At 37.9% G+C, this 12,270-nt stretch overlaps 1 protein-coding gene across 2 annotated transcripts in view; it reads right to left on the bottom strand.

Moving 5' to 3' along the window:
* The window catches only part of LOC121925384 (amyloid beta precursor protein), a 213,387-nt gene that overhangs the window by 31,934 nt on the left and 169,183 nt on the right, over nucleotides 1–12,270 (bottom strand). For both annotated transcript variants that reach the window (XM_042457470.1, XM_042457469.1), the window contains 3 exons: nucleotides 10,597–10,725; nucleotides 7,953–8,052; nucleotides 897–1,118 (listed from right to left, as the gene is read on the bottom strand). In XM_042457470.1, the coding sequence (XP_042313404.1) occupies nucleotides 897–1,118; nucleotides 7,953–8,052; nucleotides 10,597–10,725 (451 nt within the window). The remainder of the gene's footprint in view (nucleotides 1–896; nucleotides 1,119–7,952; nucleotides 8,053–10,596; nucleotides 10,726–12,270) is intronic.

Raw genomic sequence — 12,270 nt, forward strand, 5'->3', positions numbered from 1 at the left:
ATAATAATAATAATAATAATAATAATAATAATAATAATAATAATAATAATTTTTCCACGCTAGTCTTGCACAAATTCTTTCCTTGACGATTTTACTATCTGACTTTGCAAAGCTCCTTTTGACAAAAAACCAAAACAAAAACCAAAGCAAAAACAAAACAGCCACCACCAAAACCATTGGTCTTTCTAAAATCTGGTAAACATGGCTGGAACCAAATAAAATCTTGCTTTACTGAGAAATGATGAACAGAATCTTATCAATTATATTAAATGGAGGAAACTGCACATACTGCATGTTCAACAAAGTCCATAATTCTCTCTCCAAATAGGTATTCTAGATTATTTATAATATTTTCTTTCCATGTCATAATTCCAATATTATTAATATTATTATTCAAATTATTGCTTTTAAGGAAGTAAATAGCTCAGTTATCAAAGTTTTAACACAGGAAATTCTGAAATTAGCTACTTGGTAATGTTCTTGTTTGATGAACCATATTCCCCCTAAATTTCACTTTTGGAATCTCCATGGCACCAGTAACTTGATAATTAACAGCTCAAAATACCTTCTTTAATTAGGCATTCATTATTTCATGTTGCACCCAATTCTGATAAGTCTGCCAAATTAATTTTTTAGTGGGGCCAGACATCTCATGTGTATTTTGACTGCTTCTCTGTTCATAGCCGTACATGAACTTCAACTATTAAGATTTATTATGCATTACAATGTCTGTAGTCTACTGCAAGCTACAGAAAGGTAAGCTGTTCTGGCAGACCTTTCACTACTCAAAATGAACAATTTCCTGCCTGAGTACAGAGGTCACACCTGTCTCATAATAATCAGCTACTATGACACACCACCTCCATCCAAACAACTCTTCAGTTCCCTTACATTACCTTCATTTTCAGTATTTGCTGGGACTGAATCAACTGCAAAAGGATGCCAAGGCTGAAGATTATCTAGGCTGAATTCCCCATCAACCGGAAGAAGCTCAACTGTTGTTTTAGTCTCTGTCAGTGAAGGCATGAGGGCATCATTTCCATAACTGATTCTGGGCTCACTGATCATGTTTGCCAAGACATCATCAGAGTAGTTTTGCTCTTTTTGAAGCAGTTCATCTAGAAAAAAGAAATTCAGCAAATAATGCATTTTAATCTACTATACTGTAACAATTACTCCTTAATGGATGTTGCACTGGTAAATTATTGCAACAGAAAAAATACAGGACTGGTTAAAAGTTTATTTCAAAGAACATAAAAGGTCTACCGAAACAGTTAACAGAAACAGAAACAGAAAATAAAATGTAGAAACTGCAGTAAATGCAAAGAAATAGGAGTCTGTAGCAATTCACATTACTGTGGGACAGTGCTTTGTGTTCTCTACAATTCTTTATTAAGCTGTGGCTTCAAATGCATCATACACAAATGGCCTCTGCAAACTACAAACCTCCTCTCTATTTCTATACATTTCTACTTTCCTGATTCTTGCTGTCAATCCACAGCAGAGACTGTACTTCCACAGAACAAGGATCTATCAATGAATGATATTAGCTGTGTGGACTGTCTGCCACAAATGTGACCTGACGTCAACCACAGCATGTGTTGCCTCAATGTACTGTGACTATCAGCAGCACTAACCATAATTTCTTGGTCAACTCACTTGATTCTGCATTATCTAGCTCTGTTGCGGCACATGGAATGATCCAATTTCTCACTGGCATTCAGTGACTCCATGGGTATTCAGCTCCAGCAGCATGTATTCATTTAGTGTCAACATCAGCACTCCCCTCATTTTCTAAATTGGGATTGATGTTACTGTGCATGCACGTCTAGCCAGCCAAAATATCTGTGTGACATTTCATTATGTAGGTAGCTAAGCAGGAAGAAGCGAAAGAAAAAGTTTCCTTGACAAGAACACCAACTCACCAAAAGCATATGTTATTTTAAAGCCATTTGGTGACAAAGTGAAATGAACATAATTATGTTCAGTTAGGGCATGAGGGCTATTTTCTCTGTTCCATATGCTTATAGCAATCTTATTTTAAAATAAGTCTGTCAGTTTTATAATACTGACCTATTGAATTTTTTTCTTAGAATGTTAGGCATCAAAGTACTTTAGCTTCCTGAGGGGAAAATCTTTTATATGAGCATACATGTCTACTCAGAGGTAAGCCTCACTAATTTCAAATGGATCTATTCCCAGATAATTAGCCAGAGGCTTCCATGTCATCAGGGTAGAGAATGCAATATCCAAGGTGCTGAATCAATTTTGGGGATAAGAGTTCAGCACATAAGGTGGTTCACATTAAAACCAAGAATAGATTCACCACCTTACTAATATGGAAACAGCCATTCTTTATCCATGGATTCAAGCATCCACGGCTTGAAAATATTAAAAAAATATAAATTCCATAAAAGCAAATTGTGATTTTGCCCTTTTATATAAGGGACACTATTTTACTATTAATTGTACAGTCATCCCTTTGTTTTTGCAGACTTCAGATTCACGACCCTCTCTTACTCACGAGGGGCAAACAGAGGGGCTTATAATGAGGTGTGTTCCTGCAGTGCGTGTGCGCAGGCACTCGCAGGCACCCCCCATTCAAGCCAATGGGGCTTAAATATCTACAATTTTTGTTTTCACGGGGGTGGGGGTGGTCCGGAACAGATCCCCCATGAAAGCAGAGAGGGGATTATATTTAATGGGACTTGAACATCCACAGATTTTGTTATTCATGGGGGATCCCTCAGTGCATACCAAATGCCCTCAGTACTTGCTCAAAATCAACATTTTATAAGCCTAGAGAAAGAGGTTAGAAGACTACTTGAGTAGGTTTCCTGCTCCTACAGTACCACTACTCTGTGTCATTTATGTGCTCTCTCTCCATTTGTGTTTTTTTAAGGTGAATTTGCCAAAAAAGGTAAGAAGAGATAACTATGAATTAAAACACCATCCAGTGCTCTTACTCCAAATATATACCAATAGTGAAATGCATATCCTTCAGCTTTTTTTGACTGTTCATGACAAATATTTAGACTTCACAGAACAGATTGTGCTAATGTGGTACATATAAATATATACAGTATCCTAGAATTCATACCTGAAATTAAAAACCCTATTCAGTTGTTCTTAACCTATGCTGATAAGAGTGTGCTACCTTCCCTGTGTTGTTATTATGGTCAAATTCTATGTGCAGAGAGCTCCTTTCTAAACCAGGGACCCTCCTGCATAGGTGAGAGCTTTCTGTAAGATGTGGAACCCTGATAAATCAGAATTCCAAGTCATGGGCAGAATTTCTCCTCTTTAGACTGTTAATTCTCCACAAATAAAGAGTGGTAAGCTTATGTGCTCTCTCTCCTTTTGTGTGTCCCCCCCCCCAAACACATTTTAAGAATTACTGCATGGGGCTGTAGTATACTGTATACTGTCCCTGTTTTTAGATGATATGTGCAAAATAGGTTTCAATTTTAGACATGGCTGTGGGGGTCACCTTCCCATCCCCACCCCCAAATCTAGGCTTTCCATTTCAGTCTATCGTGCTTATCTTCATTTCCCTGAAGGTTTTAATGAACCTTTCTAGTTTCTTCAATCTCATTATTCAAGCTAACCTTCCCAACTCCACCGAAAATGGTAAACCTTTCTTTAGATAAATGTTTTGTGATAAGAGATGTGTGCTGAGATATTACTCTACCCTTTTCATGGATTCAGAATTTCTAAATGAATTGCTTTTATAGAGCACAAGTTACTAAAAGCGATTTTAAAGCAAGATGATAGAATTCATGCACCTTACAGTTTTGATGGCTTTCCTTTCCTTCCTTTTTTAATAAAATAGCTGCACAGATACTGCATCTGTATTGGAAATCTTTTCTGAATAAGTTTAAGCAAATTCCAAAGGGCAGAGTTATTAATCATCTCAAGGAACACAGATCTGGCAAAGCAGAAGTCTAAAGCCTATCAACATTTCTGTCTTCATTAGACGTCAGAATAGGTTTAATAAAGTAAAATAATTATGTAAAATTAAAGAACATGTCTTAAAGGTAACCCATGACTCTTTATTTATTTATTATTTAAATATATAAAACACAGTCATTCAATAAAAATTAATGGCTTGGATCCTAGGCCAAGTTAGGTTAAGAAACGTCACAGAAGTGGCTTTTTGCCCAATCTATCCATTCAGCCACCTGTGACTGCCAACAAGCTACTCATGAGGATCAGGGCTCCCACTAAACAGTGTGGAATAGAGCACAGGTTGGGGGGGAGGAGGAGCTGGGAAATGTTTCTTCTATAAATTTCCTTCAAGGTAATCTATTTTAGGAGTCAAGCTGAATCTTCCTCACCTGCAGCAGACACCTACACCTCATTTCTCGGGCAAGCTATTCTGCTGAGAAGATTTTCGGGTTAGGCAAACGGCTACAGGACAGGAGTAGAAGGTGGGAAACTGTCCTAAATTAACTGACCCAAATTACTTAAAATATATTGCAGTGTATTTTCCCTATTTCAAACTGTGCATCCTCAGTCTTGTAATGATATCCGACAGCCTCTGTGCAGCTCCACCTCACCTACGCTGCATCTTTCCAATTTTGCCAAACCACTTCTCCCATTTGCTTCTGGCTTCAATACACTATCTTTCCTTCTATATCTTAATTTGTGATTTTATAACAGAAGTCCTGTGACAGCCAGATATTGATGGTCCCAATCCTCATTTTCAGCTCAATTGGGTTTCTCTGAGAAGCCCTAATGGTTAACTATTCAAGAGAAGTCTAATTAGCAATAGGGAATTAACACATCCTTACTGCTAATAATACTAATAATACTATCATAATACTTTTAAGGATAATTTAGGTTCTTGAAGAGAGAATAAGTATTCTGACTCAAGTAACCCACCATTTCCAGGCCATAAGAATGAAATGCATTACAACAGCACAAAACCACAATATATGATAAGGACATTTGGGATGTAACTGAAATGAATGATTGTTTTTTGTTTTTGTATTTGAAAATACATGCAATCTGTCTGTGTGGTGCCTTTCCCATCAATTCTTTGCCTATTTGACAAGTGTATAATTTTAACTTTATGGCAGCTTCTCCGTATTTACCTCAGCAAGTAATCTGACCTTACTGAGTAGCCCTTCCTGAAAATCTACACCAGTAATGTTCAGATTGATGCGGGGGATGGGGCAGTTATTTTTTCCCCCATGTGCCAGCGACTGACTAAATTTATATCCATTGGGTACAACTGTTTCTTTCTTTCTTTCCTGGAAATTTGACAGATTGGCAGCCAATTGTCCTCAGACCAGCCCCAGCCCAGGGACCACCAGTTTAAGTAGTACTCATCTACACAACATAGACAAAACAAGGCAAATAGACAATAAACAGTAGCATATATATATCCTGACTACTGAATTTAATTATTTTGTGTAGATTGCTTTATGTCCTCATTTATTTACAAGCATACAGGTCAAATACCAATCTGACTACCAAAAAGAAGAACAGAATGCTTTGTTGACTGAGACCTCCAGAGAAAGAACAAGCAGCAAAGCATCCACATTTCAGTAATGAAGATTCAGTTTGGATAGCTAAAAAGCCCACCTAATTATATGAAGAGCTGGATAACGAAGCAAAACTAAACATCTGTTGAAGTAGAAGAACTCAGTAACCAGATGCAAGGCAGATGTTCAGAATTCTTTCACCATCACAAGTACTGAAATATGCATGGGATTTGTGTTACGTGCTAGGAATTCATTAAATAAAATCATATAGATTATTCCAAGTGTTTAGAACTTCAAACTTCTAAAGAAGATGCCTTTGGACATTCAGCTGCATATCCTGAAAAATCTGGTTCACACAGCAGGCTTTCACAAGTTTCTAATGTTTAAAATATAAAGGCCTGGACCCTCTTATATGGTACAGTATCATTAATGTTTATTTAGGCTATTTTCTGTGTGGGTTTTAAGGTGTGTCAAGATGGAGGGCAAGAAGGAAGGACTTGTGTATGTGCAAAGCAGCCAGGTAAGCCAGCTATGACCCTGCAATAGTGTGATGTCTCTTTCTCCACCAGCCAATCAGGATACACAAAAAACAAAGGAGAGGAGAAAGGAAGAAACCTGATCCTGAATATCTATTTTTTAAAAAGCCCTAAAACAGACACGCTTTCATCCAATTATGCCACTGTGCTAGTACAAAGCAGTTGTACTAATATCTGGACCCTGTCAGAATTAGAACAGTGGTCTTAGCATAGTTTTTACTATGCATGCATAAACAGTTGTACAAAGCAGTGCACAATTGTTTGTGCAGAGGCGTAATGTGGCACAAATGCAGTAGCAGAGGACTTTCACTCCCCTAGGAATAACTTATATTTAGATAAAATAGGGGCAGTTAACTTTGCACAGGATAGGAACAGCTGGATATCAAGGGAAGTTACTTTTCTGTTGCTAATGGAGTTAAAATTTTATTACTGTATTTTCTGGCGTATAAGACTACTTTTTAACCCACGAAAATCTTCTCAAAAGTCGGGAGTCGTCTTATACATCAGGTGTCATCTTAAAGGGTGGGTGCTGAAACTTCCGAGCCGGAATGGAGAATCTGCGTTTGCCGCATGTGGTGGGGGGAGCTCAAAAATGGCCACGGCTGAAACCCCCACCATATGTGGCGACCGTATGAAAGCAGCAAGGGTGGTGCTGCACAAGTACGGTAGAAGAAAATCCACTCACCAGGATTCATGGAGTGACTTAACGTGGTCCCGATGATGAGGTGAAGGGGCGCCTCACTGGGAAGGTGTAAGTGAAGGGTGGAGCAAGCTGCAGGCGTCCACAACGCCTGGGATATGGAAAAAAGAGCCATGTTTGCCCTACCGCTCTGATAGTCTTGGAGACAGGGAGGACTGGACAGGCAGGGAGAGCTGACCAATCCCTGCAGGCTTTGTATACAAGGTTTCCTGCTAAGTACCTGCATGTCATAAGCATTTGAATTAAAATTGCCATATTGAAATCAAATCTGATGTTTTTTTAAAAAAATATATTTGGTGTGCGTTGGAAGAGGGGTAGTCTTATACGATGAGTATATCTCAAACTCTATATTTTAACTGGAAAAGTTGGGGGTCGTCTTATACGCCCAGTTGTCTTATACGCCGGAAAATATGGTACCCCTTTTACTGCCCTTTGTCCCTGGTCCTCAAATGGCCAACAAAGTGTGGTTTTGCCTGCACTGAAATTCCTCAATACCATCTTAACAACTGATAATGTAGAGTAACAACTGATAGAGTCATGATTCTAACATCTTCACCTTTTTGTTTTGTATGGTTTTTAATATCTTTGACTGGTCAAGAAGCCAGTGAAACTTCAAAAAGCTTAGATGATTCATTTTCTGCATTTTGGTTGGCCAGTAAAGATACTGCTTTTCTATGTGTTTTGATTTTGGTTATATTTTGCTGTATGGCCACATGGCTACCCCTGAATATGTCTCTTGGATTTACCACTATTTTTTCTACAATAGGACTCAGAGGGCAGCTTCCAACACTATGATGTTTATATGATTTAGGGGAAAATATAGCAAAGCCATCCATTCAAAACTCCATTATTTAGGATTTCCAGAGCTTAAAACAGAAGACAATCTTCTCTCTTTATACATGGATCCTCCAGCGAATCATTCCTGTGTCATTAACCAAGCATGTTGTAAACCGCTCGGATTCCCAGTGACTGGGCGGTATATAAATAAAACCTATTATTATTATTATTATTATTATTATTATTATTATTATTATTATTATTACACGTTGTATTAATTCTCTGTCCCTCCCAGAGCTCCTTCTAAACATTCTAGTTTAGTCTAGTTTGGTCTCATTTATTACCACTCCCTTTGCACCAAGAGACCAAGTAGGTTTTAAATCCACCCTTTCCTGCACTTCTGCAGCTTAAAGTTATCTGTCAGGAGAGCAACTTTCTCAAGCAACTTACCAACTTCATCCTGAATCTCCTCAGCAACCGCTGGCACATTGTAAAGAAGGGAAAGAGACTGGTTCATGCGTTCATATGTCACACGTAGGTGTGTCATAACCTACAAAAAAAAAAAAAAAAAAAGCAACATAGCATGTAGTTGTGATAGCTGCCATGTTAAAGCAAATGGAAGTAATGATTTTCCCTGTAATACAAGTAGCACCAGCTACAACTTTAAATATATATCACAGAACAAGACAATTCACAGTCCATCAAACACCTTATTGATTTTATAGCTGAGAATCCATTTGGATGTCACTATGTACGTCACCCCTGCTACCTAAGTCTTGGAGGGATAAGGCTTTCTGACAGATTCCTTCAACAGTATGTTTTGTGGCTGCTGCCACTCTTGTCAAAGAAGATTAACTCACATTAAAGCTGCCTATGAAAATGTCAACATGGTGACACAAGGTTAGTAACACAAAGAATATCTAGCCTTGTGGGGGTCTTCTGTAGGAAGACGTCCTGCTTGGACTGAACCTGCTTACTATACTCTGGAGCAGGGGTGGCATTTGCATAGCTTTAACTGTCTGGGCTCAGTGCTAGGGAATCCTGGGAATTGTAGTTTATTGTGGCACCAGAGCTCTCTGACAGAGGCAGCTAAATGGCTCATAAAATTACAGTTCCCAAAATTCCCTAGCATTGAGCCAGGGCAGTTAAAGCAGTATCAAACTGGATTATTTCTGCAGTGTGTTTTGGACTTGAGACACTCTACCCTTTTAATTTTTCAATACACTTTTTGCCAGTATCTATTTCAATAGATTTGCAAGCATATTATTCTATTTGTTCCACAGATACAAAACCCCAGAAGCCTTGCTGTAAGGACATTATAAATGGAATTAATAAAAGAAATTATAAATGGAAACAAAAAATATTTACATGCCAATATAAAGATATCCCTGGTTGTTTGACTAAGTGATAACTGAACTACTTGCAGGGAAGTAAAGCTCTTTGTTTTCATGCCACTGATACAAATCAGTGATTTGTATCCACAGAAGTGATAACAATAACGTGCACACTGTTACATATACGGCTTGACTGAATGTGAAATATATGTTGCTAGAAATTCTTTGCACAAACATGTGGGGGTTTTGTATGTGACTGGATGACTCAGGGCACAAGAAGCATCAAAACTGATTTAATATGGGTTTAGGATTTTTGCTGCCTCCACAATAATGTCTAAATTGATCCCCTAGAGATTAGAACTTTGAATTGCATCATGGTTTATACTGTTGTCCATGGTAAATTGCACTCATCCCTCCACATTTGCTGCTTTGACTTTTGCAGATTTGACTATTCACTGATTTTATTAACACAGTGTGCCCTTGCCTTACACGGGTGATCTGTTCCGGACCCCCCCTCACATAAGACAAATAGTGCGTATACGCAAGCCCCATTGAAAATAATGGGGCTCGTGGATGACGCGTGGCGCAGAGTGCGGCCTATGGGTGCACGCCCATTCATACTTCCAGAGTGCGGCTTTCAGCGTAAGCTGAAAGCCATGTAAAAGGCATCAGCATATGATGCAGGCGAACTGTATGTTCTTTCTAGGAATATCTAGGTCCTCTAGTGCAACTCTATGGTCAACTTTAACCAAAAGTCATACTGAAGGACTTAGAAATTCCTAGACAGAACACTCTGCTAGTCATTTGTAGCTCCTCCAGCACAATTCTATGGACAATTTCTGGCAGATGTTGACCAGAGAGTTGCACTGGAGGACCTAGAGGTGTTCTCTCAAGTGAAAACATAATTGTTTTTGTTATTTGTGGTTTTTCCACATTCAAAGGGGTCCTGTCCCCCTAACCCTAGTGAATGTGGAGGGATGAGTGTATAATTCCTTGTAAAACTTAATGCCTGAGAATCCAATTACAAAGCAATAACTGCTGTGTTGGGGAATATACATATAGTGTTCAGAAGTAACTCATTTGACAAAAACAATATTATCTCAGGGGCAACTTTACAAATTTTAATATGAAAATAACATCAGTTAACAAAATCTTACACATAATATTTGTTGTTGCTATGTGCCTTCATTTTGCCCCCAACTTCTGAAGATACTATAATATGATTTTCAGGGAAGAGTTAATCCGAGGTTTGCCATTGCCTTCTTCTTAAGGTGAAAAAGTGTGACTTGACAAAGGTTACCCAGTGGATTTCCACAGCTGAGTGGGGGAATCCTAGTCCAACAGTCTAGCCACTACAACACGCTAGCTGTACACATATTATTACCAAACACAAGCGAATAAAGCTATTGCTATCATTGTAGTTTTTACAGGACAGAGACAGACTTCTATTACAAAGAGAATGTTCACTAAAATCAATAAACAACAACAACAACAATAACTTTAATGTAACATAGGGATATGTAGAAAAGAAAAGTAGCCAGACAAAATAATCCAGGAAGGATTAATCTATCTATAAAGGTCATACTAAAAATGGTTACAAATACATCAGGATCACATTTATTCAAAGTGTCAGCATATCTAGCAAATATAAACAAACCATTAATAGAGATAAACAACACTAAAATTCACTATACAGTAGAGCTTTTTTTAAAGTCAGCTTCTTAATATGAGGTCATAATCACACAAGATACATATGTTACCTGAGATCTGATCTGTGCAGCTTTCTTAGGATCTACCATACGGACATGCTCAAAATGCTTGAGTGTATGTTGTCGGTCTTTCTGCTCAGCACGCACATACTTCTTTAGCATGTTAAACACATGTCGAGGCTGCAGAGACAAAACCATCCACATATATCATTTATATTATGAGCAACGAGGCAGCCAACATTTCTGCTAGAAGGAATATGCAGTCGTTTGAAGTGCAGACACAGTGGGATACGAACAAAAATGTTCCAACATGGCATATATATTAAAAATGAAACAGTGTAACTGAAAAGGAGCTTGGCTTCAATGATACCACAAAAACTGTTCATAGAGACAGTTTCTGGTTAAAATGCTGTATCAGGAGGAACCTATAAAATTTTTAAACACTCTAGCCTCTTATTCCTATAACAGCCAGTTATCACTGCTCTTTTTCAGCCAGCAAGGAATAAAGTCTGTTCATTTGAAAGCTCAATAACAAGATATACAGTCACCCCTTGGAATTTGCGGGGGCTCTATTCTGGACCCCCCCTGCGAGTTCCAAATCTTACGCATATTCAAGCCTCATAGGCTTGAATGGGGTGCGTGCAGGAGGGGTGCTGGCCCCTTTAAGGTTAATGGTGGTCACCCCTCCGTGGATTTACAACTTCGTGGATTTGTAGGGGCAACTGTAAATGCAAACAATTGGGGACCATATATTGCATCCTTCCATCACACCACTGAAGGTATGATTCTCTTGAATGAAACCTCTAGTTTTTCTGCCTCAGCAGCATATGCTTGAAGGTGTCTATTTGGAATAAATGCTTATCTGCCTTTTTCTTAACAGTTCTATAAACTCTGAGCCAGAAAATCATGAGCCAGGAGACTCCAATCCTGGATTAGGAATGAGGAATATCTAACACATGGAAGGGATGTAGCCTGTGGGACTTCCCATCCACCTTCAAATGCCTTCTCTTCAATCAGTGATGGGAGACATGGGGATCTTTAAATTTTTTATTTAATTTGTCAGACAATGAACATCATTAAAGTCAAACAAAATCAAACAAAGAAATAACAAAACATGGATGCGATTGTGTTGAAAATAAATACATTTAGCTCAGTGTATTGATAGGAGACAGAATTTATTCTGGTGATATTTTGAATTGCTTTTATATTAAGAACTTATCAACATAGTAGTTAAAGAATAGATAAATCTTTACTTCTTTCTGGAATTTGCCAGACATTTTTATCTGCTTTACTGATTCAAAACAGTAAAATATGTTAAGAGTAAATTTATGATCATATGAATGGCCTTGAAATACTCTCTTGAGTCCACTAAAGAATTTGTCAGTACAGTTTTCTGGTTATAATTCTTAATATGAGAGGTGTCTTAAAACAACTCCACTGGGAAAGAATGAAATGCTGAAGCATCACCACATAAAAGTAGTATGGTATCCTGGTGTTAAATGAGTGAAATGACATTAAAGGAAATTGTATGCCAAGTCTTAAAAAATGAGGTATTACAAAAGGGGATATGTGTGAAGGACTTTTAGTCATAACCATTACTGATGTTGGGGAAGAATTACTAAGGCTTTTTAAAAGACAACAAACTATGAATGGTAAATCAACAATTTATTTTATTATCTAGAATAAAATGAAATATTACTCCTTGTAAGAGATAATTCAAAGCTA

This window comes from Sceloporus undulatus, chromosome 3 (assembly GCF_019175285.1).
Source record: "Sceloporus undulatus isolate JIND9_A2432 ecotype Alabama chromosome 3, SceUnd_v1.1, whole genome shotgun sequence".
NCBI classification, from domain to species: domain Eukaryota; kingdom Metazoa; phylum Chordata; class Lepidosauria; order Squamata; family Phrynosomatidae; genus Sceloporus; species Sceloporus undulatus.